The following is a 27,783-nucleotide window of genomic DNA, read 5'->3' as shown; positions in this document are numbered from 1 at the left end:
ATCGAACTCGGGTTCACAGCTTACATCCCCCACAATATCTAGCTAGGATTTAATAAAGTTGTCCCTCAGCAACTCCTATCCTCAACTGGTTTCTGCTCTGATTATGAGTCTGTCCCCTTCCCCACCTTCTTAGAGATGGAAAGAGTCTAGTGGTCACTACCACCCCTATGGGAGCCCGGAGCCCAAATATCCGTCCACTGCTGACTGTATGTCCCCACCAGAGCCTCCTGGGAGCCGCTGGCTGCCGTGCCCCGATCCCACAGTGTCTGCAGCTGCTCTGTGCTCTCTGCTGGCACCAAGTGAGTGACAGCCTCTCAAGGGACAGGGACAGGGCTGGCTCATCTCCTCACCCCACACCCCCAACCACCGCCCCTCCTCTCTGACCAGCACAAGGCCAGGCAAACAGCGATCCTGGGTCAGAGGTGGATCAGAAGCCAGCCAGAGGCCTGAGTTCTCTCTGGCCCTGCAGGAACCACCCTTCCCCTCTGCACACAAGGCCACACATCAGGCCTCTGTCCCCGGGGCAGGGCAGCAGTCCCCTTTACAGTGTGCACACCCATTCCCTAGATGGAAAGGATAATCCTAGGGGAGATCACTGTGGACACTGTGCCACTGGCCATGGAGTGTTAGAAGCAGAGGCAGCTGCTGTGTGGTCGGGGGTATTTCCTCCCCTCTGAAAGGAAGGCACCAGGGGCCCTCCACGGCCCTTGGAGGTTTGGCCCAGCTGGAAGTCCACGTCACCTCCTAACTGTGCCAAGTAACAGGTGACACTCCTGTTCTGAAAGGCTGTAAGAAAATCCCAAATGTTTTACAGCCCCGCTTGGCAAGCAGTTTCAATTAAACTGCTTTTAGAACCAGGAAGTCCTTCCGGAGAGCTAGCTCACATTCCCTTCCCATTTTACCCTCCTAGCATCAGGCATTCCTTGCACAAAGGAAGCCCCTAAGCAGGCAGTGCTGGAGCACAACCTTTGGGGAGGGGCGGGGGAGGGCCCTGATGGTAGGCCTCACCCCCCACCCCTTAGGCCCCCTACCCTATAGTGCACCCCTGCTCCGCCTGCCAGGCCTGTTCCGCCCCCGAAGCCCCATCCAGGTCTTGGGTCTCCTGGGTCTTCAGTACAACCCCGCCAGAAGGGGAAGAGATTTTCCTGTTGGTTGGGCCCCTCCCTGGTGAGCCCACCTGGGGGAGCAGAGATGGCTTGCTTGTTCCTTGGCTGTTTCCTGAGGCTGCCCTGTAACAACCCAGTGGCTTAGAGCAACAGAAATGTATTTGCTCGCCATTCTGGGGGTCCGAAGTCTGAAACCAAGGTGTCACAAGGTTCTTCTACCTCCAGAGGCTCTGGGGGAAATCTTACCCTGCCTCTGCTTTCATGTGGCCTTGCCCTCTGTGTCTGTGTCTTGTCCCAAAGCTTCCTCTGCCTTTTCTTAAAAGGACACTTGACCTTCTATTTAAGGCACACCCAGGTGAGCAGGATGATTTCATCTCAAGGTTCAGAACCTAATTACATCTGCCAAGACCCCTTTTCCAAATGAGGTCACATTGGCAAACAAGAACACATCTTTTTTTTGGTGGGAGGGTGTGGGACACATCCAATCCACTGCAGAGCTCAGTGGTCAGAGTCAGAAATCGAGTCCCCCTCTCTCCACTAACTGGTCACTAGCTCATCACCCTGACCCCAGGCAAATATGGCTCACCTATCTGGAACTGTTTTCCCATCTAAAAAATGGGGATAGGTAGAAAAAAAAATAAAAAATGGGGATAGGCAACCACCTGCCATGTCTCTCCTGCAACGGTCAGAACTGTGGGTCGATGAGATCACAACCAACATTCCAGACACGATGCCTGTGTGTCAGTGGTTCTCAAATGGAAGATATAATTTAAGACGGAAAAAAATCATCATAGCTCAACTCGCAAGTATGAATCCTTGACTCACAAAAATACTCATCTGGTTGTACAGAAACTTCTTTAAGTTACAAAGTTAACTAGAGAGAAGGGTTACCTTTAGAACAGGTGAAAGGATGTATGTTGTAAGGATAACTGCAAGGAAAACAATATCCTAGAACTCAGGGACCACCCCCCACTCCCCAGGTACATCCCAGTCCCCTGCAGAAGCCCAGACTCCTGAGCCATCTCCCACACCCCCAAGCTGGCAGTCTCCACAGGCCTCCACCGGCCCTTCTCACCCAGGCTGAGCCTGCTGATTACCCCGTACCCCTTCTCGAATCCCAGCCAGACCTCTCCTGTCTGGGCACCTCAGCAGCCAGCCTCTTCCCAGCGGTGCGCTAACTTCCCAGAGCACAGACACCGTCCAGATTGTCCAGAAGGCCAGGGAAGTTTCAGCCTATCAGTCAGGACTCACATGGAGAGAAAGTGGGCTCGGAAATCCGGCCTGGCTAGTCAGAGTTCCCTTACAGACACCACCAGAGCTCTGGCTTCCACTCCCAGCTGCACGTAAGAATCACCTGGGAAAGTTTAAGAAGTGGAGGTGCCTGGATCCCACCCCATACCCACTGCGTCAGCTCCGAAGATGGGGCCTGGTGTGTACTTGCAAAATGCTCCAGGGCCAGAAGCCTCAAACGATAGTCAAGGCCCCCTGGATCTAGAAGGTCTTTTTGACCTCATGAAGTGACCGAGGCTCGAATTTGGCATCAGCCCCGGAAGCCAGCACCCACTCCACTCCAGCTAGGGGGCTTGGCCCCAGTCTGCAATGGGGTGTCTCCAGGGGCTGGCCTCTGCCCTCTGCCCTCCACTGAGCCCAGCACAGCCTGTCCCCTGGCAAGGGGCTGGAAACAGCACAGAAAGCCTATGCGACTTGTCCACGGCCATACACAGTGTCCTGGGAGGGGCTTCCAGCAGCCTGGAGAGTAGATGTTTCCGGCTCTCCAGCAGGAAGGAGGAGGGCTCTGAGCCCCTGAGTCCTGACCCCGACCAAGCTCTTTTCCTTCTCCTCTCCATGCAAATATTTACTTCCCTGCAGGCCAAGATGCAAATGGCTTCATTGGCGAGAAAGTCGCCTTTGGAAAAGATTAAACACAGCAGCCACTTCTCTACAGTGAAATAGCTTCTTCTTAGGGATGGATGCAGATGCTGGTTTGTGCCAGTCACTTCCCCTTGTAGGGGCCTCAGTCTCCTCAGCTGTAAAATGGAACAAGTACCCCCATCTGCCTGGCTCACAGGGTTGTGCTGAGGATCCAAAGTGGTGCAGCAAAGTGTTGGCGAGGCAGGCACATGATGGCATCCCTCCCGTGCCCTCCAGCACCCCCTGACCAACACCCCCCCCCCCCCGAGCACAGGGCTCCTGCCCAGTAATACCTACTCCCGGCACCTATGCTGATGCCTCCTGCAGAGATGCTCCACTCAGAGCCCTGCAGGCACTGGCCCACTGGCCCCCGTGGGAGGCACAGTTATCCTCTTCCCACTGAGGAGGAAACTGAGGCACAGAAAATTGTGGGTGACTTGTCCCTGGTCATGTGGCCAATCAGTCTCACTCCTCACCCATCAACCAAGTGATCTTCCCCTGATTTGGTGCCTGATGGGGTGGGTCTGTGTGGCCTCCGGGCCCAGCCTTCCCAAGGGTTGTGTCTGACCTCAGAGTCCAGGTCCAGTCATCGTCCCTCTGCTGTGACCGCCCTCCCTCTCCTGAGGCTCGCCTGTGCTCCTCTCTGCCCGGCCTCCTCATGCTTCCAGCCCCCTTGCCACCTCTTCCGAGTCACCCTGAAGCTCCGCTACAGTCCAGGCTGCCCCGCGGGACAGGAAGCCACACCTGGCTTCTGGTCGCTGCTGCCCACCTTAGCTTCCATCTGCCTCCTGGGCTGACCCTCCAGGTGAGGAAGAGGACACCTTGGTCTTCCGTTTCCCCCGCCTGGCCCAGGCCTAGCCTAGAGCTGGACAAATGCACCACATTGACCTCCAAGGGCTGTTGCAGGGCCCCTGGTGCCTTCCTTTCAGAGGGGAGGAAATACCCCCGACCACACAGCAGCTGCCTCTGCTTCTAACACTCCATGGCCAGTGGCACAGTGTCCACAATGAGCAGCACTCGGTGATCTCCCCCAGGATTATCCTTTCTATCTAGGGAATGGGTGTGCACACTGTAAAGGGAACTGCTGCCTTGCCCCGGGGACAGAGGCCTGATGTGTGGCCTTGTGTGCAGAGGGGAAGGGTGGTCCCTGCAGGGCCAGAGAGAACTCAGGCCTCTGGCTGGCTTCTGATCCACCTCTGACCCAGGATCACTGTTTGCCTGGCCTTGTGCTGGGTGGGTGGGGGGAGAGATGAGTCAGCCCTGTCCCTGTCCCTTGAGAGGCTGTCACTCACTTGGTGCCAGCAGAGAGCACAGAGCAGCTGCAGACACTGTGGGATCGGGGCGGGGCAGCCAGCAGCTCCCAGGAGGCTCTGGTGGGGACATACAGTCAGCAGTGGACGGATATTTGGGGTCTGGGCTCCTATAGGGGTGGCAGTGGCCACTAGACTCTTTCCATCTCTAAGAAGGTGGGTAGGGGGACAGACTCATGATCAGAGCAGAAACCAGATGAGGACAGGAGTTGCTGAGGGACACACAGTCCCTATGACAGGAGTGGGGCCTGTTTGTCCCTGTCTTCTTCCTTCCCTGAGGTCTCTTTTGGGCCTGGCTTCTCTTAGAACTGAATTTGCCTTTATGCAGCCAGGAAGCCCTCCATGCTGCCCCTTGTCCAGGCCAATCGTGCCTTCTGTTTCCTCCTTTTTAAAAAAAAATTTTTTTTAATTTTATTATTCATGAAAGACACACACAGAGAGGCAGAGACATAGGCAGAAGCAGGCTCCCTGCGTGGAGCCCAATGCGAGACTTGATCACAGGGCCCCGGGATCCCGCCCTGAGCCAAAGGCAGATGTCCAACCACTGAGCCACCCAGACGTCCCTGTTTTGTCCTCTTAAAGCTAACAATCAGTGAGCCCTCACTCTGTTTGCTAGACATTCTCTTATTTACTCAGCCAGCAACCCCAGCAACCGTGAGAGGCAGCATTATCATTGCCTTACTCTACACTGAGGTAAGGAGCGGCCCAGAGAGGTTAGGGAACTTGCAAGGAAGGAAATGCTCAGCCTCACTCTCAGTTCCTTTGTGTCTCAGGGCCTTTTTGTTGGGAGAGTGTTTCCCTTTCGGAGACATGGGCTGTTTTCGGGGTGGGGTGGGGGGAGCTGTTGGTTCACTGGCTCTGTGACTCCGGCAGCCATCTAACATTTCCGAGGCATTTGGAGGCCCTCCGGTTCTCCCCAAGGCTCTGCTAGAGGAACGAGGACCCCAGGGTGGGGATCAGTTTCCCAGGGCAGGGGTCCCAGACTCCTGCACGGAGGTGGGCTGACAACCCCCCTGCGTGGGCCAGGAGCGAGCAGACCCGACGTGGCACAAGGCACCGGCTCTCTGGACCTGCAGGAAGGCAGAGATGGAGATGGCATCCCTGTCTATCAGTGTCCCTCACTATCCTTTTTACTTTTCCATCAGAGGAGGGCATGCCAGGGCATGAGAACTCTTGTTCCTGATGTGGGAGGACAGCTTGTGGTGGAGGGAGCACTGGCCTGGGAGTCTGGAGACCCAGGTCACAGCTGCTATCCGGTGGCTAATATGCTGTGTGACCTCGTGGGAGTGACAGCCTCTCTCTGGGCCACAAATTCCCATCTGCAAAATAAGGGGTTGGGCCAGAGCAGCGTCCATCTACTTATTGCTGGCAGTTCACAAGAGGCTTTTACATGGTCTCTGGGGCAACATTTTAAAATGTAATAGCATTAATGTGATATGTGTTGAAGAAAATAATTAGTATCTCAAATCTGTGATTTTTTTTTAAATAAAGATTTCATTTATTTATTCATGAGAGACACAGAGAGAGAGGCAGAAACACAGGCAGAGGGAGAAGCAGGCTCTATGCAGGGAGCCCGATGTGGGACTCGATCTTGGGACTCCAGGATCATGTCCTGGGCTGAAGGCAGACACTCAACCACTGAGCCACTCAGATGTCCCTCATTATTATTTTTAAATATTTTTTTTTTTAATATTTTTTTCAATTCCTTAGGAGTTTCTTTCTCCTTCTTCTTCTTCTTCTTCTTCTTCTTCTTCTTCTTCTTCTTCTTCTTCTTCTTTTTTAAAGGCTTTTAATTTATTCATGAGAGACACACAGAGAGAAGCAGAGACATAGGCAGAGGGAGAAGCAGGCTCCCTGTGAGGAGCCCAATGCAGGACTCGATCCAAGGACCCTGGGATCACACCCTGAGCCAAAGGCAGATGCTCAACTGCTGAGCCACCCAGGTGTCCCTCAAATCTGTGATTTCATAGATGTTGACAGGTTAGGTCAGGATTTGATTTATTTATTTATTTATTTATTTATTTATTTATAACTTTATTTTTAAGATTTTATTTGAGAGAGAGAGTTCGCACACATGCACATAAGCAGGAGGGAGGGGCAAAGGGAGAGGGAGAAACAGGGTCCCCACTGAGCAGGGAGCCCAATCCCAGGACTTTGGGATCATGACCTGAGCTGAAGGCAGACGCTTAACTGACTGAGCCACCCAGGCACCCCATGATCATCTTTCTTTTAATAAGAAAAGTCAGCTGATTTAAAGAAAAGTAGTGGCACCTCCTGGTCAGGTGTGGGCACTTAATATAGTCCTTGGAGCTGTTGACTTTTAAGGAAAAAGTATTACATCACCTCACAGGTTTATAAAGGAGTGTCCCCCGTCTCCCCGGGGCCTCTGAGTGACTACTGGGCAGGTGTTAGTGCTCCTGGCTAATAGCAGAGACAACCAACCCTCAGGGAAGTGGCCTGTCCAAGGTCATGCAGCTCCTAAGTGGCGGAGGCCTCCAGCTGGCAGGCGTTCTTTGCCAGGTCGCAGCAGCCCAGCCTCAGGGAGTGGCCGGTCATGCGGCCTTCGCCTCCTCTCACAGCTGGCACTTGGCACCAGGGCTGCATGGGCTGCATGGTGATAGTTTGTTGTGTGTGTGCTCTCCTGTCCTAATTTTCTTAAAGTAGAGGAGGAGGGAATTGAGGGTGTGGAGCGGCCCCCCTCCCCCTCCCCCCAGGCCTCTCCCCAGTCCACAGGGAGGGGCATGTCCTGAAGCCCTCGGGGTCCTGTTTTCTAGCTGGCTTTCTTGGATGCATAATCGGTAGGTTCCTGTTATAACCTATATTTAGCCCCAGTTAGTAGTTAGTGATACATCTGGTTAGGGCATTAATTCCAGGCCACAGGAAGCTGCCTGCCACTGGCCTCTGGTGAGTAGGCCCCGGGGCTGTGGCCCAGGCTAAAGGGAAAACTCAGACCCGTAAGCAGGCTTCCTCTTGGGAAAGATAGAACTTGCATCTTGCTTGCTTTCTCAACTTTTTATTGTAAAAAGAGTACAACCTAGAGAAGGTGAAAGAATGACACAAGGAACACTCAGGTGCCCAGCAACCAGAATCCAAACATTTGGCCTTGTCAAAGTAAGTTGCAGACATTATGACAATTCACTCCAATATCTCAGGATGCATCTCCTGAAAAAGAAAAAAAAAGAACATTCTTGACTATAACCATCATTATCATGCCTAAGGAAATACAAGATCCGTGTTAAAATTTCTCCAGTTGTCCCTACAATATTTCTCACAGTGGATTAAAAAAAATAATCAGGATCCAGCACCACAGTTCCTGCCTTGCATTGAATCTCACTTTGACAGAAAGGTCCCAGTGCATCTGAAACATGGGTGGAAGTACCTCCGAGTCTCTGAATGTTATATGTTCTGGTGTCCCGGGAGGACCATTGTGTTACCTGCCTGCCTTTGCCTGATCCCCCAAGACCTACTAGGGCCTTGCCCTCTTCTTGCTCAGGGAGATTCACAAAGTAGATAGGGAAAGGCTTGCTGGGCCTGGATACTGATGTGGAACGCAGGGGTGGAGGGGGCCTGTATGAGCCTTCATCCCATTGGAAGCCCGACTGGGACTCCCTGAGCTTCCACCCTGAATCGCCAGCCGCACATGCTGGGCCCTGTGCCAGACCCTGGGGGAGGTGCTCGAAGCTGCTGCCCAAGTCAGGGCTGGCTGCTCACGGCCTGCTTAGTGAGACCCAACATGCCCTGGCGTTACTAGATCGTGGATGCTCCGCAAACAACGAGCATGCATGAGCAGGTTTTCGGGAAGTCGGTGTCCCCACAGACACGTGGGATGTGGTCTTTTGTTCACTGGCTCTGATGCTTCCGGTGTGGTTGGGGTGGGGCAGGAGAAGCTCTTTGTCTTGCAAGCTGGAGAACCCTGGTTGCTGGAGAAGCCTCAAATCAGTAGTTCCGAAATCAAGTTGTGAGAGGGGAAATGAGCTTTAAAAAAAAATTTTTTTTTAAACCCACAAAAAAGTTGAAAGAAGGGTTTAAAGAACGCCTGCATGCCTTTGGTTACCAATTGCTAACATCTTAACATCTCTCTCTCCCTCATGTCTCTCTCTCTCTCTCTACCTCTCTCTTTCAATACAACACTTTTTTTTTTTGCCAACTGGGCCAAAAGAAAGCTGCAGGCATTGTGACCTCACCCTCAGACACTCCAGCGTTCAACTTTCCAAAAAAGGCATTCTCCCAAGAGCTTGTCCATCTGAAAAAAAAAAAAAAACAAAAACTCCATAAGACAAAACCTCATCTCGTATGCAGTTCCCATCCGCAAATTTCCCCAGTTGTTCCCCCGAAGGTCCTTTGGGCTGATCTTGGACTCCAGCAGGCCGCGCGCAAGGCTCACATGTTGTCTTGGCCGTGACGTGTCCCTGGAATCCCCCGGCCGTCGGGGCTGCTTGTGATCCCTCTGCCGCCTCCGGCCGGTGATGTGCAGAGCACCAGCGGTCTGGATTCTGGATGCGCTTCTCGGTTTCCTGGTCACTGGGCTCAGGCCACACGTTTCCGATACAAGCGCTGCGCTGGGGCAGGAGGCCAGGCCACCGTCGGGGGTTCGGAGGCATAGGATGCACGGCCTGCCGTGCCAAGCCCGTCCGCCGGCCCCTCCAACAGGCGCTTCCTCTTGATGACAAATAAGCTGTGGGGTGACTCTTCCGGCTATGTGAATATTCTGTTCGATGAAAGAACTTTTTTTTTTTTAAGATGTTATTTATTTGAGGAGGGAGAGAGAGCACACACAGGGGGAGGGGCAGAGACAGAGGAAGAAGCAGACTTCCCACCCAGCAGGGAGCCCCACTCGGGCTCGATCCCAGGACTCTGGGATCATGACCTGAGCCCAACGCAGACCCTCAACTGACTGAGTCACCCAGGCGGCCCCTGAAAGGACTTTTGAAAGCAAATCTGAGCGTGGGACTCCCTGTTTAAATTATTTCAGCTCTTTCTCTATTGCAACTTCAAAACATATCTCAGGTCGGCCTGCTTCCCGCCCCCCTGCCCCATGTCCACCCTAGACCAGGCCACTGCCACCTGGCATCAGAGTGATCACAGGAGACTCCTGACTGCGTTCCTTCTGCGCCTCCACCCCCTCAGTCCATTCTCAGCATGTCAGTCAGTCCCAGTAACTCATGGTTGAGTTACCCATGGGTCAGTCAGACGTTCCTCTGCAAACCTGCGCACCTCCCGCCCACTCTGAGCAAGAGTCAGAATCCTCCCAGGTGCTTGAAAAGCTCCACTTGACATGCTTTGCCCTGCCCTGCCCTCTGACCTCATCTCCTACTCTGTGCCCCTCTGCCACCCCATAGATGCTCTTCTGTGAGCACATGAGCACCTTCCGAGGTCCCGGGAGCTGCTTGAACATTCGTCCATACATCGCATGGATGTTAGAGAGCTCTCTCCTACTTCAAGGGTGCTCAAAGGTCACTTTCCCTGGCTAAGCCATGTAAAATGACAGTCCCCTCCCCCAGCTGCCCTGGCCTCCTTTCCTGTTTATTTTCCTCCGTAGCACTTCTAACCATGACATATGGAGTTTTTCTTATTTGTCTCTCCCCATCTAGAATGTGAACTCCCCCAAAGCTGGGGCTGATGTGTTTGGTTTGCTGCTCTAGCTGTGTTCCCCCCACCCCCTGCCTCTAGTTCCCCAAATAGCTGCTCTCAGAGTATGCCCCAGCCAGCCTGGGGGGGGGGGGAATCCTTTCAAGAGGTCCACGAAGTCAAAACCATTTTTATAATGATAGGGAGATGTTGCTTGCCTTCCCCACTGTCATCCTCGGGCGACGTGTCCAGTGGGGTGTCCCAGGGCCTGGGGTAGTAATATGGCAGCAAACTGAGCGAGGAGCAGCTATGAGACTGCAGCTCTCTTCCATCAGCTACACATTGTTTGCAACGATGTAAAGCCCATGCCACTCTTTCTCTCTCCATTTTTTCGGAAAATATTTTGTAAAAAGTATGCTATTTAGGCTAATGTGTAAATCTATTGTTATTTCTAAATGAGTCAATAAATATTTAGAATATGTGTTTTGATTTCTTATGTAGGAAATAATGAATACCTGTAAAAACCAAAGCTGTAGGGTCCTCCAAATACTTTAAGGCTAAAAAAGAGTGTCCTGAGGTCAACAACTTTGAGAACCACTGGCTTAAAAATCCCCTCAGTAGAGAGACACTGAATGAATGAACATGTCCATTTAACCTGAGAGATGTGGCCTTGGTGGTCTGGCCTCAGTGAGCTTGCTGGGCCTCCCCCTTTTCCTCCATCCACCTGTGCTTGGCTCCAGCTCTGCTGACCTGCTGCCCCCCTGGCACCTTCATGGGCATCTGAAACTGCTCGTCTACTTCAGAAATCTTTGCTCGTCTATTCCATGCATTACATGGACTCAGTTCAAGCATCACCTTCTCCAGAAAGCCACCTCAGATTTCACAGGTCTTGCCTGTGATTTAGCATCTCCTCCTCTCTGGCTCCTCTGCACACTCTACCCCAGTGTTTTCCTAACTGCTGCATTTGTTGGTGTGCAATTGTGTCTTACCAGACTGAGTTCCTTGAGGGCAGGACCTACATCTTATCTTTTTATGCCCAGGGCTTGACACATAATAGGTATTTAATAAATATATGTGGAATCAGTGAAGGCTACCTTGGAATTCAAAATAGGGACTCCTTTCTCTCTGAATTATCCTTGAAGCAAAGTGCCTCTAAAAGGGGAAATGGTTTCTGGCGTCTGATTTCAAAATGTTGGTGTTAGAACAGTACTATATCTTTACTGGGGAAGGAGGAAGAGCATTTATTGAACACCAGAAATTTTTGTGTGACACCCTGCTTCGGGACCCTGTGGTTCATCACGCCACTGTGGACCAGCTTGGGCCCTGACCGTTTTTCATATGGTTTCCGTGGGGAGAGTGTGGTCTGGGAGCTAAGCCACCAAGTACTTGTGTACTGGGCAGCCCCGGTGGCTCAGCCGTTTAGCACCGCCTTCAGCCCAGGGCGTGATCCTGGAGTCCCGGGATCGAGTCCCACGTCGGGCTCCCTGCATGGAGCCTGCTTCTCCCTCTGCCTGTGTCTCTGCCTCTCTCTGTGTGTCTCTCTAGAACAAATAAATAAAATCTATATATAAAAAAAAATACCTGTGAACTTGTGGAACTAACACATTTGCATAGTACATTGCAGACTTTGAAGCTGTTGAGGTCAAGGATGGTATGTGTGTTGCTGGGTCCTGCCATGGTGCCCTGCATGCAGTAGGTAATAAACACCTGGCATTATTTGTTCAATGAGCATAACTAATACGATAAATACCAGTTCTGGTGAGGGCTTTCCATTGTTGACTTCATAGGTGATCAGAAGTGGAGAGAGACTTCTGTAGCTGGGGTGATCCAGAAAGGCTTCCCCAGGGAGGAGGGCCCTGAGCTGAGTTTTGGGGGATGGGTATTAGGCCCTACATCTTTACTATTTCCAAAGAACAGTCGGTGTCCTATCTACTGTTGCTATAGGACAGTGTAGCGGGTGTGCACCTTGGAGGCTTGGGTGGGAAGGGCACCTCTGTCCCCTCTAGGGCTTTTACTCATACTGAAGTGTGACATTCTGGACCAGGTAGGACAGCAACCTGGGGAGGGGACTTTGGGCCACGCTCTGCTGATGGCTGGGATTCTAGGTGGGGCTGTCCTTGTAATGAGTTTCCATGGACGTCCAGAGCAGTGAAAGGATTCTAGGGCTTGTAGCCAACCCCTTCCCTTTTGGAGCAGGGAAATTGAGTCCCAGAGAGGGGGTGGGGCTTGCCCAAGGTCATGTGGGAGTTAGTGATAAACTGGGATTAAAGTCAACCCCCCCCTTCCAATTCTGATACTGCTCCTTTTCCCCTTTGTCTTTTGACTGGTTTGGAGTCATGCGTCCTTGGAGTGGAGGCAGTTTATGTTCTGTAAGACCCCACACACGCAGGCACTAATGCTTGTGATCTGATTGCCTCCTCTCCCTTCCAACTCTAGTTCAGGGATAAAGGGAGAAAGAATGAACCAAGGCCATATATATATATATATATTTATTTTTTTTTTTAAGATTTATTTATTTATTTATTCATGAGAGACACACACACACACACACAGAGGCAGAGACACAGGCAGAGGGAGAAGCAGGCTCCATGCAAGGAGCCCGACGTGGGACTTGATCCCGGGTCTCCAGGACCACCCTGGGCTGCAGGTGGTGCTAAACCGCTGCGAAGGGCCACATATATATAAAAAGCACTTTGATTCATTTTTTCTTAGATATAAAACTACATCTAATGTTAAAAATAAGAAACATGAAACAGTGTAGAGACAACCCTTAATTTACGTATGGTCAACTCAGCTAGATGACCGTTGGGCAGTGGTCGCCTGGCCAGGGGGCCTCAGCACCTCTGTACTGATGCTGGAGGGTCCTTCGTCTCTTCCTTACCCCTCCCGCTGCCCTCCCCTGCCTGAGCTCTCCCGTCCATGCAGCTGCCTCCTTTACCAGGGCTTCTCCTTTCAGCAGCCCCGAGGGTCATGGAGAAGTGAGGTCACATGAGACCCTCGTCCTACCCCTACCCCCCAACACCGGTCCTGGAGTTCCTCTCATCTCCACTTTGGGTTCTGGGGGATGACTACGCACTGTTTCTGGGAAAAGTCCCAGGCCAGCAGAAGAATCGGGGATGCCTGGCCCAGTAGCTGGGGGACACGTGTATGCTCTAAAAGGCTGCTGGAACCTGAACTGGAGGGTGTTGTCTAGGACAGAGCACTCTTGTCACCCCTGTGAGCCTGTGTCTCCTTTTAAAAGGTCTGAGAGGTGAGGAGGCCTCAGCCAGCACTCCTGCCAGCAGCCCACAGCTCTGAGCCGGAGAGCCTTTGCTCACTGGATGCTGTCTGCTACAGGGGGAAGGCACTCCTGGCCAGAGGGAGAGGGTGACCAGTGGTGGTTTGACACAGGATGTACTCCTGAGTGGACACTCCAGCAGGAAGGACCCCCTCAACCCCACACTGTAGAGCTCTTCCTCCTGAGGGTCCCCAAACCCATATCCCAGTCTCTATTCCCCATTTCTGGCTTCTCAGCTAGTGCTCCACCCTAGGCCTGTGGGTACTACCTGCAGTGACCAGAGCTGGGGGACATCCTGTCCCCACTGCCAGGCCCACCCATCCAGGATGCATTCCAGGGATCAGTGGCTCCTGTGCCAATTGGGCTCTGTTAATGAGTCCACCTGGCCAAGGCCCACCTGGGGCTGAGATCTGGGAAGATCATCACTCAGATGCTGCGGGAACATAGCCCTGGGAGGCGGCTTCTGACTCTCTTGGTTCTGTGAAGGGGTAGGGGAAGCGAGAGGTCTGGAGAGGGTGGGAAAAGAAAACCAGAGATGAGGAGTGTGTTGGGGGGAGGTGATTTGCTCTCGACTTTCCTTTTTCCCTTTGCTCTTTCCCTTGTTTCCAGACTAAACACAGGGCACTCTGATCTGTAGGCCTTGTATGCTCCATTCTAGAATGTGATCACCAGAGTTTCTTCTTTGGGCTTATGGGCATCTGAAGCGATATCATTTCTCAGATTCATTCTTCCAGCAGGTTTACTGGGCCAGTGGTCCCTGGACTCGTGGAGGATCCGGTGGTGGAAAGTCAAACTACCTTGTATCCTTCAAGGCTCGGCTCCATTGGGCCTTCTCTGATTTCCCAGGAGGAAGTAATTGCTCCGCCTCTTGTCTCAGAATATCCTTACGGGTTATCTGTTTTACCACTTCCATCTGTCTGCCCCCAAACTTTTTCTAAGGAGGGTCCCAGCTGGGTCAGCCATTCCCCACAGTGTTTGGTACATGTGGGGAGTTCTTGATTAGAAATTCCACGCTCTTCCCTGGCCAGGTCAAATAGCTGGGCCTGCCAAACCTCCCAGCTTAGACTGGAATGTGCTGTGTGCATGTAGGAGTCTTCGAAATCAAGAAGACTCCTGCCTATCTGTTGGTGACAGGAGGGGAAGCAAAACAGACCACTGTATCCACCTTGTTTCCAAAGGCCATGTTTTCTACCCCTGGACCTAGCTGGGGTCCCTCCAGCCTTCTAGAGGCCTTTATCCATTTCTGCCCGAAAAGCTCAAAGGGCCTGGGAAGCACTGTTCATAGAACTGTCCTAATAAAGAAGGAATAAACCTTACTCATGGACAGGAAGTCCTGATAAAGATGTCATTCCTCCCCAAAGGGATCTATAGGTTCAATGTGATCCAGTGGAACCTCAGCAGGTTTTTTTTTTTTTCTTGGAATTTGATAAGGTGATTCCAAAATGCTACAGAAGAATCAAGGTCCAAGGATATCTAGCCACTTCAAAAGAAGACGGGAAGGGACTTAGACTTCTAGATGCCCGGATGTATCAGAAAGCTGTAGTTGCTATCATCAGGGGGCATTGTTTGCAGATAGCCAGACTGACGGAGGGTAGGGATAAGGAGCCACAAACAGACCTACGCATATGTGGGACCTTAGCGTGTGACCCCACCACATCAGTGGGGGCAGAACTGGCTAGTCAGTGGTGCTTATTACATTATACGTGAAAGTGGGCTGTGTCAGAGATATCATGGACTAAGGTCTGCAATTAACCCAGTGCTCCGCACTTGATGTTTAGATTTTGTTAAAAGAGAGAAGTCCTATCCAGGGTCAAGGCAGAGTTGATAACAAAGTACCAGTGACAAAGGCCAGAGAGACTGGCTCCTTTGCCGGCAGCAGGAGACAGCAGCTGTTGCTTTCCCAAGGGGCTGGCTTTGATTTGGGGTTGGGAGGAGCCCCATTCCATAAGCATGGGCTGGCTGGGGCAGGGCAGTGGCCCCTGGCTCCGGGACCCGGGAGCTCAGAACTGCCCAGTGGTCCTGGAGGTGGGTCTGGCACTCTCCTGGAGGAGACATCCATTCGGGTTGAGGGCACTCCCAGGGCCTTCTGGATCTGGCCTGTCCTGCTTTCCCGAGGGGCAAGAGGAGGGGGACAACATGAGGTGAGCTTTTTTTTTTTTTTTTAAAGATTCTTGAAATTTATTCATGAGAGACACAGAGAGAGAGGCAGAGACATAGGCAGAGAGAGAAGCAGGCTCCATGCAGGGAGCCCGATGCGGGACTCCATCTTGGGCTCTGGGATCATGTCCCAGAGCCAAAGGCAGACGCTCAACCGTTGAGCCACCCAGGTGCCCCGAAATGAGCTTTTCGGAGCAACTGGGAGGAGAGACTGTTTTCTGCTGAATGAGGTCAGTGAATATGAATTGAACTCGCTCTAGCTTGTGGCCGGATGATTAGGGCACATGCTTTTTAAATAAGGATGGTCTCTGTGGCTTCAGAAAGGAGCATTGTGGAGAGTGGTGAGGGACAGCCTTCAATGGGGGATACTCTAGAGCTGTGCTGTCCAATGTGGTGGCTGCTAGCTACCTGTGTTGAAATTTGAATTAGTCACAATGAAATAAAATTTAAAATTTAGTTCCTTAGGCACACAAGTCACATTTCAAGAGCCAGAACATAATAGGTGGCTAATATGTGCCTAAAAGGGTGAAAACGGGTCTTGCAGGTCTGCTGTGAGACTTGCCCCAGCTGAGGATGAGCCAGCAGACGGTGACCAGATGCTTCCCGAAGGAGGAGACACAGGTGCTGGAATGCCTCCCAGTGCCTCCCACTTCTCAGCATCTGTGTGAAGCTGGGCCTCTCCCTGCAGAGGGGAAAGCTGGTTCCATGCTGCAGGGCTCAGTGAGAACCTTCAGGTTGGTTTATGCTGGGCCCCAGGGCTCCTGTGTGGCCTGTTGGAGATACCACAGGGCTTGTGAAGCCTGGGGCTTTGGGTCTTGTCTGGGGGCTGCCAGCAGCATCCCCTCTTTGGCCCCAGGTGGGCATGACTGTGCCCAGCCTCCCCGAAGCCCCCCACCTCCCTGCCCCCAGCCCTGTCTTGCTGAAGCTGTCCGGCACCATTTGCTTCTGGCTGGGGCTGGAGTGGTCACCAGCAGCCTTGGGGAAAGGCTATAATTAGCAGAGAGGACTGGATGGGATTGATTACATGCTGGCACTAACAGTTTATTTTATACTCAAATGCAAACACAAATTGATAGTGTCGGAGATGCAAATATCATTGGAAATCTTGAAGTTCCTGGGAGGGGTACGACTGCTTCTCTCCAGGCCCACTACCCCTTGAGCACTTGAATGAGGAGCCCAGAGTGGCCCATGCTGTGTGGGAGCCACCCCCCCTTGGGGGTTGTCTGCCCAGCCTGGAGCCCCCCTGGCTGGACCAGGAGAAGTGGGTGTGTGATGGCTCAGCACACAGTGCTGGGGGACTTGGGAGGCTTGGCTTTGGGTTTGCCACAGTTTTTCCTATGGCTTCAGTGGTCTGGAAATGTTGCAAGGCTGACTAGCAAGGAAAATGCGACGCTTTGCTACAGGAGGGAGAGCACACCAAAGGAAGTTTTATTTCCTGCCGCCAAAGCCATTCTGGAGTGGACCCCGAGGCTCTAGGGAACTTGTAAAAATAGAAGAAGCCACTGACTGACTTTCTGGAGAGGGCTGGGGTCAGTTCTGCCCTGGTGTTTTGGAGATGGTTTCTAAAGCAGGCCACCTGAACCCAGAAGCAAAGCCTCAGGCGGGAGTGAGGGAGGGGCACAGGCTGGGGGCCCTCCAGCCCAGAAGACCTTTTTTTTTTTTTTCTTTCATTTAAACCAGAAACAAAAAAGTCTCAGAAGTGTATGGAATCAATTCTGAAAGTACTAAGATGTTATCTTGTTGGGTCAGCGAGAGCAGAACTACATTTTTCATCAAGACAGAGGATAAAACCCCACCTCTGTCACCCTTAAGGACACCGTGTCCTTGCATATTTAATTCAGTACCTGCGTGAGCTCTCAAGACTTCTGTCCATCTGTGCATCTGTCCGTGTGGGGTCTTTTTTAAACCGTGATCTTCAGCTTTGGGGTGGAGGGATCTCTGGGCTCTGCGGCTGGTTCCAGATTGGGGTTGAGGGCTTCCAAAGAAGTCCAGTGATTCTGAAGAGGGAGGCTGGGCTTTCTTACAGCTGCTTGCTCCTGATCTCTGAGGACCCCCAGGGCATAGGCTGGCCTTGAACAACGATTTCACCTTGTTCTGGGTTTGGGAATGTGAACTGACCTGATGGCCTCTGACTGATCTTGCTCTGGCAAAGGTAGATTTTACCTCCTGTGATCACCATTTTCATGTACGAAGTTTCCAGTGTGTGTGTGTGTGTGTGTGTGTGTGTGGTGCCTTAGAAATTTAAACATTCACCCGGTGGGTAATTTGATGACATCATTTCCCTCACAGTTTTCCTGATATGGTCAACCTGTTGATAAGTAGCTCCTGGCGAGTCTGGCGGTGACTTTCGCATCTCCTGGCCCGTGTATTGGAAAGGCATCCCTTTCAGACTAGGGGGAGTGTGTCTCGGTAACCCCGGATTATCTTTTTGAACCAAAGGGAATGGCATTTAGCTATGAAATGCAGCAGAGGCCCGGACCTGGGCCCGGGGAGACAGCTTCCTGGCAATCCTCTGTTATCCGGTGTTTCTGGATTGTTCTGTTTGACTTTTGGCATCCCGGCCACTTGCTTGTCAGAGCTTCAGAGACAGCAGGCACTTCGTTTACCCAGGAGAGTCTTAGTACTCTTTAGAAGGAAGTCAAGGGGATCTATTTTGAGGGCACGTTGGAGTCAATTTAAGGCCAGTAGGTAACTGGAGAGGCGGCCTCCTTGGTGTTCTGGCTGTCGACGCTAGGGTTGCTATGTTTGTGGCCTGCCTCACCAACATCCTGTCTGTATTACCCCTCACTTCCTTTGCTCGGACCTTAGCTGGCCACCCGGTGGTTCTGGTTTCTCTCCCACACCACCTTCTCCTTGGTGGGGAAGTCCAGCATAGCGATTTGTCTTTGCCCTCAGGAATGTGTGGCCCGGAAAGTCAGAATCCTTGGACAGGCAGGAGACGGGGTAGACAGCGTCAGACGCAAACCCAAGGGGGTTGAATGGGAAGTCCGGCTTACATCCCTTCAATACACGTTGATTGTAAGCACTGATTGTACTTCCTAAATGACTGGACTGCAATGGGTTCTGGGGCTGCCCAGAGCAATCGGAAAATCCCTCCTGACATGGAGCGTATAGTCTCTGTGGGGAAGACAAAAAATGAGAAAGTAAAGGAAAAATGGTTGCATGTTAAATACTGGTAAGTGCAAAGGAGAAAAACAGGACGGGGAATGGGACTGAGAGTTTCAGGGGGAAGGATTTTCTACTTTTAGATAAGATGACCCGGAAAGGCCTCACAAAGCAGCTGGCAATTGAGCAGAGACAAGAGGGAGGTGAAGGAGTGAGCCCTGTGGATGTCAGGAGGAAGAACATGCTAGGGAGTGAGAACAGCATGTGCAAAGGCCCTGGGGTGGCACACTTAGTGTGTTCCACCAGCAGTAGGAAGCCCAGTGCTGCTAAAGCCAAGAGGAAGGGGAAGGAAATAAGAGGTGAACTCAGACAGGTTGTGTGGGCCTATCATCTGTGATTAGGGTTGTGGCTTTTATTCTCAGTACACAGAGAACCAGCCTGATCTGATTAGGGACTGCCTGGTCGCTCTGGTGTGGAGAATGAGCCGAATGGGGCCAATCAGGGCACTATCCGAGGGCGGCAGTGTAGCCCCAGGCTTGTCTGAGGCTTGGGCATAGTGTCAACTGATAAAACTCCCTGGAAATTTAGTACGAGAGTTTTAGCTTGAGAGAAAAGAGGGGCCCTCCTAGGGCTTTGCGGCCTGGTTTTTCCCGATGGAGTTCTACAACAGTCATGTTTCTACTGTTGGGAAAGTTGATTAACAAGGAATTCAACTTAAAAATCCCCTCAAAATTCCTCCTCCTCCAACCTCTCCACCCTCCCAATGGTCCTCCTGCAAATACATGCCATGCGTATGGATGCCGTGTACAGTGCCCGTCTCTCTGAGCAGCTCTGAAATGTCCTTGGGGTGACCTGCCTGTGCAGTAGACATCACAGTGGCCCCAAGCTTTGGGGTTTATAGCGTTTCCACTTTCCTTATCTCACAAATGCCTTGCCAAAACCTGGGGTGTGAGCAGGGCAGAAACAAGTGTCTTCGTACCATTTTTCAGATGACAATGTAGACCTGTGTCCAACACCTGTCCGAGGCCCACGGTTAGCAAGTGGCGGAGCTGGGACCCACACCCAGGTCCTCTGAGACCCTCCAACCAGTGGCATTTCCCCTGACTCACCAATAGTGTCCTCTAAAGGGGCATTTCCAAATAGGGTCTGTGCCAGTTTTCTAGGGCTGCCCTAACGAAGTGCCATAGATGCTGTGGCTTCAACCACAGGGATTTACTTCTTCATGACTCTGGGGACTAGAAGTCCAGGATTAAGGTTTGGCAGAGTTGGTTTCTCCTGAGGCTTCCCTCTTCGGTTTGTAGATGGCTTCCTTCTCCCGTTGGTGTCCTCACACGGTCTTCCCTCTGTGTGTGTCTGTGCCCTAATCTCTTCTTATAAGGACACCAGTCATATTGGATAAAGACCCACCCATATGACCTCATTTTAACTTAATTACCTCTTTAAAGACTCTGTCTCCAAATATAGTCACATTCTGAGGTGCTGGGGGTTAGGGGTGCAGCGTATGAACTTTGGGGGAGTACAGTTCAGCCTAGAGCAGGTTCCCTCATGTATGATCACCTGGGGGTGAGCCCCCCAATGGCAGGCACCATAGCTCCCAGATGAACTCTTTGTAGGAAACGCAAGTGACTGCCAGTCTTTCTCTCTCACTCCCTGCTTTCTTGCTGCAGCTGATCGGAGCCCTGGTCCTGTCCGTGGGGATCTACGCAGAGGTGGAACGGCAGAAATATAAAACCCTTGAAAGTGCCTTTCTGGCCCCAGCCATCATCCTCATCCTCCTGGGAGTCATCATGTTCATCGTCTCCTTCATCGGCGTGCTGGCTTCCCTCCGTGACAACCTGTGCCTTCTCCAAGCGGTGAGTTGGCCCCATGTACCAGTAGGCAGGGGGGGTCCTTGGAGTCCCCAGGAGAGCTGGGGAGACTGGCCCTGGACCCTTGGGCAGCCCAATTTTTTCAGTTCTTGCCTCAAACCAGACTTTCTAGAAGGTTCTCTGGATCAGCCTACCTGATTCACTCTGGCCTAGGAGAGACCAAGCCACCTCCACTTTTGGTGTAGAGGCTGATTTGAATACCATCCTTTATATTTAAACCCTGCGTTGGTCTGGATCTCAAGTTGCCAGTGGGAGGAACCACACTCAAATGAGAGCAAACAAACCCAAAAATCACTGGTGGTGAGTCTTTGGCTCATGTAATCAGCAAACCCACACTGGGACCTGGGGTTTAGATGGTGCCCTTGGGTTCTCTCTCTTTTGCCACCTCCCGGCTGGACACAGGGCTTTGTCCTCACGCTGTCTTTGCAGTGGTCCCAGCAGTCTCAAGCCAACAGGGCCTTTTCAGCTTCTGATCCAGCGAATCTTAACTGGCAGCCTGTGACCAAAGTCCCAGGACTCTGATGGGCCTACTTGGGTCAATTGCCTGGTCTGGGATCAGGAGGTGGGGTCAGCCCCACCTGACCTCCTTTCTGAGAAGTGAGAAATGGCTCCCCAAAGCTGGGGGTACTGGGTAGGCAGATCCATTCATTCTGCACCCACATGTGTGTTTGATCTCACTGTCACCCCTCATGTGGGAAGCTCCTCAAAGCCCTCACAAGCAGAGCATTGGTGCTGCCTGAGGCTGGAAGTTGCTGGCCTCGGTTTGGACAATGCCTGCCCTATGATAAGGGGTAGAGGTGGGGGTATATCCTTCAAGCCTCAGACATCCCCTCACCCACTCTGGGGGCTCTGGGAAGCCACTTCTGAGGGGTTCTGCAGGCAGACCTGGAGATGCTGGCCCAGCCTTCCCATCAGGCCAGGCCTGCCCGCTCTGGGTCAGCTGCAGTGAGGACCAGCTCTCCTCATGGCGGTGGTGGTGCTGGGAGGGGGGGTTTCCTACCCAGACTCTGCTGAGGAACCCCGGACACACCTCAGTAACAATCTGGCCTGGACAGCTGAGTCACCCTTCCTGACCACTGACTGGCCACAGAGATGGGTTTTCCCGGGGAATATCTGTCACATCCTGTGTCCTCACAGTAGGAAAGAGCAAAAGGCCCAGGAGCCAGTAAGAGCTCCAGCAGAGATGATCCTCCTTATCATACTTGACCTCAGAGCAAATGGCGCTTCTCTTGCCTCTCTAGGCGAATCTCTGAATTTTGTTTTTCAGTTTATGTACATCCTTGGGATTTGCCTCATAATTGAGCTCATTGGTGGTGTGGTGGCCTTGATCTTCCGGAACCAGGTGGGCCTCTGGCGCGTGCAGCAGCCACGTGTGTATGCTGAGCACCCACTGTGTGTGCCCTGGGCTGAAAACTAGGGGTGGGCAGAGGGCGGGGTCGATAATTCCCTGTGGAAGGTTCATTCTGCTGGGGAGCTGGGCATTGAACAAGTAAACCAGAGAACAAGAAGAGGTGACAGGTGAGCGTCTGGGGCAGATGAGGGAAGGAGGAAGGAATGAAAAGGAACCTTCCAGATGAGGCTCAGGGGAAATGAAGGTCTAGGCAGAGGGAATCACTGAGGCAGAAGGGAGCTTGGCAGGTTTGTGGACCAGCGTGCAGGCCGCTGGGCTGCAGCAGGTGAGTGATGGAGAGGGGTGGAAGGCAGTCAGAAGGGCCACCAGGGCAGATCTCCTAGGTCTTCGTAGGCCACAGTTTAGGGGCTTGGATTTTTTTCTAAGTTTCCTCTGTCTGTAGGAAGACTTTGGAGAGTTTTACAGGGAAGACGTGATCTGATTCACAGTCTACTCGCCGCTGAGTGGAGAATGGGCAGTAGGTAGGCAGGGCGGACGTGGAGGGAACCAGCTCGAGGCTGTGGCCGTCATCTGGGGTGGAGGGGGGGTGATGGGTTGGCCCTGGAACGGTTGGCAGAATCAGGGCCCCTTGAGCTGGCCAGGTTCTTGGGGCCTCTGGTCTCCAGCTCCTTCTCTTGTGGGCTGTGTGCGTGTCATACTGGCTGTGTGACCCTGGGCGAGTCATAGAAGCTTGTGAAGGACCCGGCGTGGTTATGGCCCCCTGTGGATCCTGGGTACATATCAGCTCCTCTGTCCTGATGCCTGGAGAGGAGAAGGGACTTGTCCAGGGTCCCAGAGGGAGCTCGGGACTGTGTGGGGCTGACTTCCAGCCCAAGCTCTGTCATCTCTCCATAATCTCATTCCTTCGCCCTCATCCCCCTTCCGTGGTGGAGGTGGGACTTGGGGAGCAGGGCAAGTTTGCATTAGTTCTGTTCTGTCTGCCTCCACCCCAACCCCCGACCCTCGGTTCCTGGCACTTCGGGGCTGGGGCCACATTGTCTTTCTCAGCAGACGTTGAGCCCAGGGCAGCTGTCACCATATCAGACACGGGGGTGTACAGAGCCCTCCAATGACCTGGTGTTTGACTCCTGCCAAGCTCCTGCTGGGTGCAACTGGATCCCGGCCCGGTGGGAGCAAGGGAACACCTTAAGACACAGGCCTGTCTACACCTCTGGAACCCAGGGGTGTTTTTTCCCATTTTATGAACTGCAGGAGAGGGATTGGGAGATTCCCGTATCAATGGGATCAGGGAGGCACAGAGAGGCTAGGAAGCCCTCCCCGGAGCACACAGCAAGATAGAGGCAGCACAGTCTTCTTTTTCAGTCCTCTTTCCGCTCCTCGCCCCCAGCTTTATGGAGGTATAATTGACAAGTAAAATTGTGACATATTTAAACTGTGCAATGTGATGATTCGATATACATACACATTGTGAAATGGTTGCTGCAATCAAGTTAAATAACATGTCCATCGCTTCACATAGGAACTTCTCTTTCAGTGAGAATGCTCTAGATCTATTCTCAGCAAATTTCAAGTATACAATACTAGAGTCACCATGCTGTATGCTATATTCAGCACATAACTGAGAGTTTGTACCCTTGGCCAACATCTCCCTATTTCCCCACCCCTACCCTTGGTAGCCACCACGCTACTCACTGGTTCTATGGGTTTGACTTCTTTTTCTTCAGATTCCACATATAAGGTTTCCTTATACATGTCTTTCTCTGTCTACCTTATTTCACTCAGCCCAATGTCCTCAGGATTCATCCACGTTGTTACAAGTGGCAGGATTTCCTTTGTTTATGGCGAATATTCCATTACACGTGTGTGTTTGTAATAGATATATATAAATACAACATAAAAATAAAAATATATAAATATATTAAATAAACAGATATATTTTTCCATTTCTTTATCCATTCATCTGTCCATGGACACTTAGGTTGTTTCCATATCTTGGCTATTCTTTTTTTTTTTAATTTTTTTTTATTTATTTATGATAGTCACAGAGAGAGAGAGAGAGAGAGAGAGAGAGAGAGAGAGAGGCAGAGACATAGGCAGAGGGAGAAGCAGGCTCCATGCACCGGGAGCCCGATGTGGGATTCGATCCGGGGTCTCCAGGATCACGCCCTGGGCCAAAGGCAGGCGCCAAACCGCTGCGCCACCCAGGGATCCCTATCTTGGCTATTCTGAGTAATGCTGCAGTATATCCTTTGGATATATTCCCGCAGGTAGGACTGCTGGATCATATGGTATGGTTCAATTTTGAAATTTTGGAAGAACTTTCATAGTGTTTTCCATAATGGCTGGACCAATTTACATTCTCACCAACAGTGTCCAAAGTTTCCTTTTCTCCTTGCTAATATTTGTTATCTCCTACCTTTTTGGTAATAGCCATCCAAATAGGCATTAGGTAATATCTCATTGTGGTTTTGATTTGCATTTGATGAGTGACGAGCATATTTTCATATCCCTCTTGGCCATCTGGATGTCTCCTTTGGAAAAATATCTATTTAATAGTTCCTCTACCCGGGCAGCCCGGGTGGCTCAGCGGTTTAGCGCTGCTTTATAGCCCGGGGCGTGATCCTGGGGACCCGGGATCGAGTCCCACATTGGGTTCCCTGCATGGAGTCTGCTTCTCCCTCTGCCTGTGTCTCTGCCTCTCTCTCTCTCTCTCTGTCTCTCATGAATAAATAAATAAAATCTTTATAAAAAAATAGTTCCTCTACCCATTTTTAATCAGATTATTTGTTGTTGTCATTGTCATTGGCTATTCAGTTGTAAAGTTTCCTTCTACATTTTTTTTCCTTACACATTTTGGATATTCTTATCAGATATGCAGTTTACAGATATTTTCTCTTGTTCTATAAGTGGCCTTTTAATTTTTTTGTTTCTTTGCTGTGTGAAAACTTTTTAGTTTAATGTAATGACAATAATGTTTATTTTTACCTTTATCGCCTGTGGTTTTGGTGTCAAGTTTGAAAAAATTATTGTCGGGGCAGCCCCGGTGGCGCAGCGGTTTAGCGCCGCCTGCAGCCTGGGGCGTGATCCTGGAGACCCTGGATCGATTCCTGCGTCAGGCTCTCTGTATGATGCCTGCTTCTCCCTCTGCCTGTGTCTCTGCCTCTCTCTCTCTCTCTCTCTCTCTCTCTCTCTCTCTCTCGTAAATAAATAAAAAAAAAGAAAAAATTATTGTCATGAGCTATGTCTAGGATTTCTTTCCCCTGTATGCTTTCCTTTTAAGAGTCTTACAATTTCAGGTCTTATGTTTATGTCTTTTATCCATTTTGAGTTGATTTTAGTTTACGATGTAAGATAATGGTCCAATTCATTCTTTTGCACATGGATATCCAGTTTCCTAGCACCATTTAAGAGACTATCCTTTTCCCATTATGTATTCTTGGCATTTTAATAGAAAATTAGTGGGTAGGACTGGGTTTACTTCTAGTTTCTCTATCCTGTTCTATTGATCTGTATGTATGGGTTTTTTTTTTTTTTTTGGTCAATACCACACTATCTTGATAACTATAGTTTTCTAATATAGGTTGAAATCGGAAAATGTGATGCCTCCAGCTTTGTTTTTTTGTGCTCAAGATTGTTTTAGCTTTTTGGAATCTCTTGGGTTCCATACAAATTTTAAGATTTTCTTCTATTTCTGTGAAAAAATGCTATTGGAATTTTGATAGGTATTGTATTAAATCTGCAGATCACTTTGGATAGTATGAATAGTTTGGTAATAATTCTTCCAGTCCATAAATGAGGGCTATCTTTCCATTTATTTGTGTTGTCTTCAATTTCTTTCATCAGTGTTTTTATGCTTTTCGGTATATAGATCCTTCACTTCTTTGGTTAGATTTATCTCTAAATAATTTATTCTATCTGATGCCATAGTAAATGGGTTTGTTAATTTATTTTTTGAATAGTTCATGGTTGGTGTGTAGAAATGCAACTGATTTTTGTATGTTGATTTTTGTATTCAGCAACTTTACTGAATTCGTTTATTAGTTTTAACAGAGTTTTGCTGGGATCTTTATCATTCCTTTCCTTTTCATTTTTAAGTAGGCTCCATGGCCAGCATGGAGCCCAACATGGGGCTTGAACTCACAACCCTGAGATCAAGACCTGAGCCAAGATCAAGAGTCAGAACCTCAGCCAACTAAAACACCTAGGCACCCCAGGAGTCTTTAAGATTTCTATATATAAGATCATGTCATACAAACAGAAAATTTTACTTCCTTTCTGATTTGGATGACTTTTAGTTCTTTTTCTTACCTAATTTACTTGCTCTGGCTTAGGACATCCAGGACTATGTTGAATAGAAGTAATGAGAGTGGACTTGTCTCTTCTTGATCTTAAAGGAAAAGCTTTCTCTTTTCACCATTAAGAATGATGTCAGCTGTGGGCTTATTATGTATGACCTTTGTTGTGTTGTGGTACATTCTTTCTATACCTAATTTGTTGAGCATTTTTATCAGAAAGTATACCAAATTTTGTCAAATGCTTTTTCTGCATTTGCTGAAAGGATCGTTTGATTTATATCCTTCATTGTTAATATGGTGTATCTCACTGATTGATTCACAGATGTTGAACCATCCTTGCATCCCAGGGATAAATCCTGCTTGATCATGGTGTATGATCTTTTTAATGTGCTGTTAAATTTGGTCTGCTAATATTTCGTTGAAGATTTTTACAGTGATGTTCATCAGAGATATTAGCCTATAATTTTCTTTTCCAACAGTGTCCTCATTTGGCTTTGGTATCAGAAGAATGCTGGCTTCATAATGACTTTGGAAGTGTTTCTTCCTCTTCAATATCTTGGAAGAATTTGAGAAAGATTAGTATTAATTATTCCTTCAATGTTTGGTAGAATTCACCAGTGAAGCCATCTGGCCCTGGAGTTTTACTTGTTTACTAGCTCTTGACCTGTTATTGTTCTGTTCAGATTTTCTGTCTTCATGACTCAGTCTTTGCAGGTTGTATGTTTCCAGAAATTTCTCTATTTCTTTTTTTGCTACCCGGTTTGTTGGTGGATAATTGTTCATCATAGTTTCTTATGACCCTTTATATTTCTGAAATTTTGGTCATGGCATCTCCTCTTTCATATCTGCTTTTGTTTATTAGAATTATCTCTTTCCTAGTCTAACTAAACATTGTCAGTTTTATTTATTTTTTTAAAAAATCAACTCTTAGTTTTACAGATATTTTCTATTGTCTTTCTAGTCTCTATTTTGTTTATTTCTGCTCAGATCTTTGTTATTACCTTCTCTCTACTAACTTTGAGCTTAATTGGCTCTTCTTTTTTTGCTTTCTTGAGGTGCAAAGTGAGATTTTTTTTTTAAATTTGAGGTCTTTTTCTTTCTTTTTTTTTTCTTAAAGGAGATGTTTATTACTATAAGCTTCCTTCTGAGAACCGCTTTTGCTGCATTCCCCAAGTTTTGGTATGTTGTGTTTCCATTTTTGTTTGTTTCAAAATATTCTTTTATTTCCTTTTTTCTTAGCCCCGTAGTTGTCTTTTCAATCTAGTGTCACTACCTTCTCCTCCCTTTTCCCCTTTTCTCCTTTCAGATCATCCTTTCCAAGCTGGAAGGTCAGGGTATTGGTTCATGTCTCGGCAGCCTGAGGGGAGAGAGATGTTCATTCCATTTGTTCATGGGGCCACATTTCTGGGCAGCCATTGGGCTCCCAGCCAGCCTGTGGCTTTGCAGAGGTTATGGATTAGTGCTTTCCTAGCTAGAGCCCAGCCCCAGGTTGGTCAGCAGCATTGATTGTTTTGGTGAACAATCCCCTAAATGAGCAGCAGTCTGGTTTCCACAAAGGTGGCCTGATTTGTCACTTTCCAGTGCCCCTGGGTCAGTAGGGGCCAGGACACCCACCACTCCTTCTTGTAGTCATGGTGGGTGGAGTGGGGGTGGTCAGCTCTTTAGTCTTCACTGGAAGATGCTGTGGGCTGAGGTCAGGGCTGAGAATTTCTCATTATCTCATTAACCCCAAACCCTGAGGATTGGATGGGGTGTCCCCCTCATGGGGTCCTGTCAGGGGAGGATCTCTGTGTACAGCCCAGGAAGGACTCTCACCATCAGGTCTCTCGGCTTTT

The 27,783-nt window shown here is 50.1% G+C and overlaps 1 protein-coding gene across 1 annotated transcript in view; it reads left to right on the top strand.

Annotated features, from left to right (window-relative positions):
• Window positions 1-27,783, top strand: part of TSPAN15 (tetraspanin 15) — a 51,794-nt gene that overhangs the window by 7,899 nt on the left and 16,112 nt on the right. Inside the window, exons 2-3 of the mRNA XM_055325642.1 lie at window positions 20,102-20,287; window positions 21,570-21,644. Of these exons, the coding sequence (XP_055181617.1) occupies window positions 20,102-20,287; window positions 21,570-21,644 (261 nt within the window). The remainder of the gene's footprint in view (window positions 1-20,101; window positions 20,288-21,569; window positions 21,645-27,783) is intronic.

This window comes from Nyctereutes procyonoides, unplaced genomic scaffold, assembly GCF_905146905.1.
Source record: "Nyctereutes procyonoides isolate TBG_1078 unplaced genomic scaffold, NYPRO_anot_genome, whole genome shotgun sequence".
NCBI classification, from domain to species: Eukaryota; Metazoa; Chordata; class Mammalia; order Carnivora; family Canidae; genus Nyctereutes; species Nyctereutes procyonoides.
Note: the sequence above shows the minus strand (reverse complement) of the source record. Positions and strands in the feature narration are given on the sequence as shown.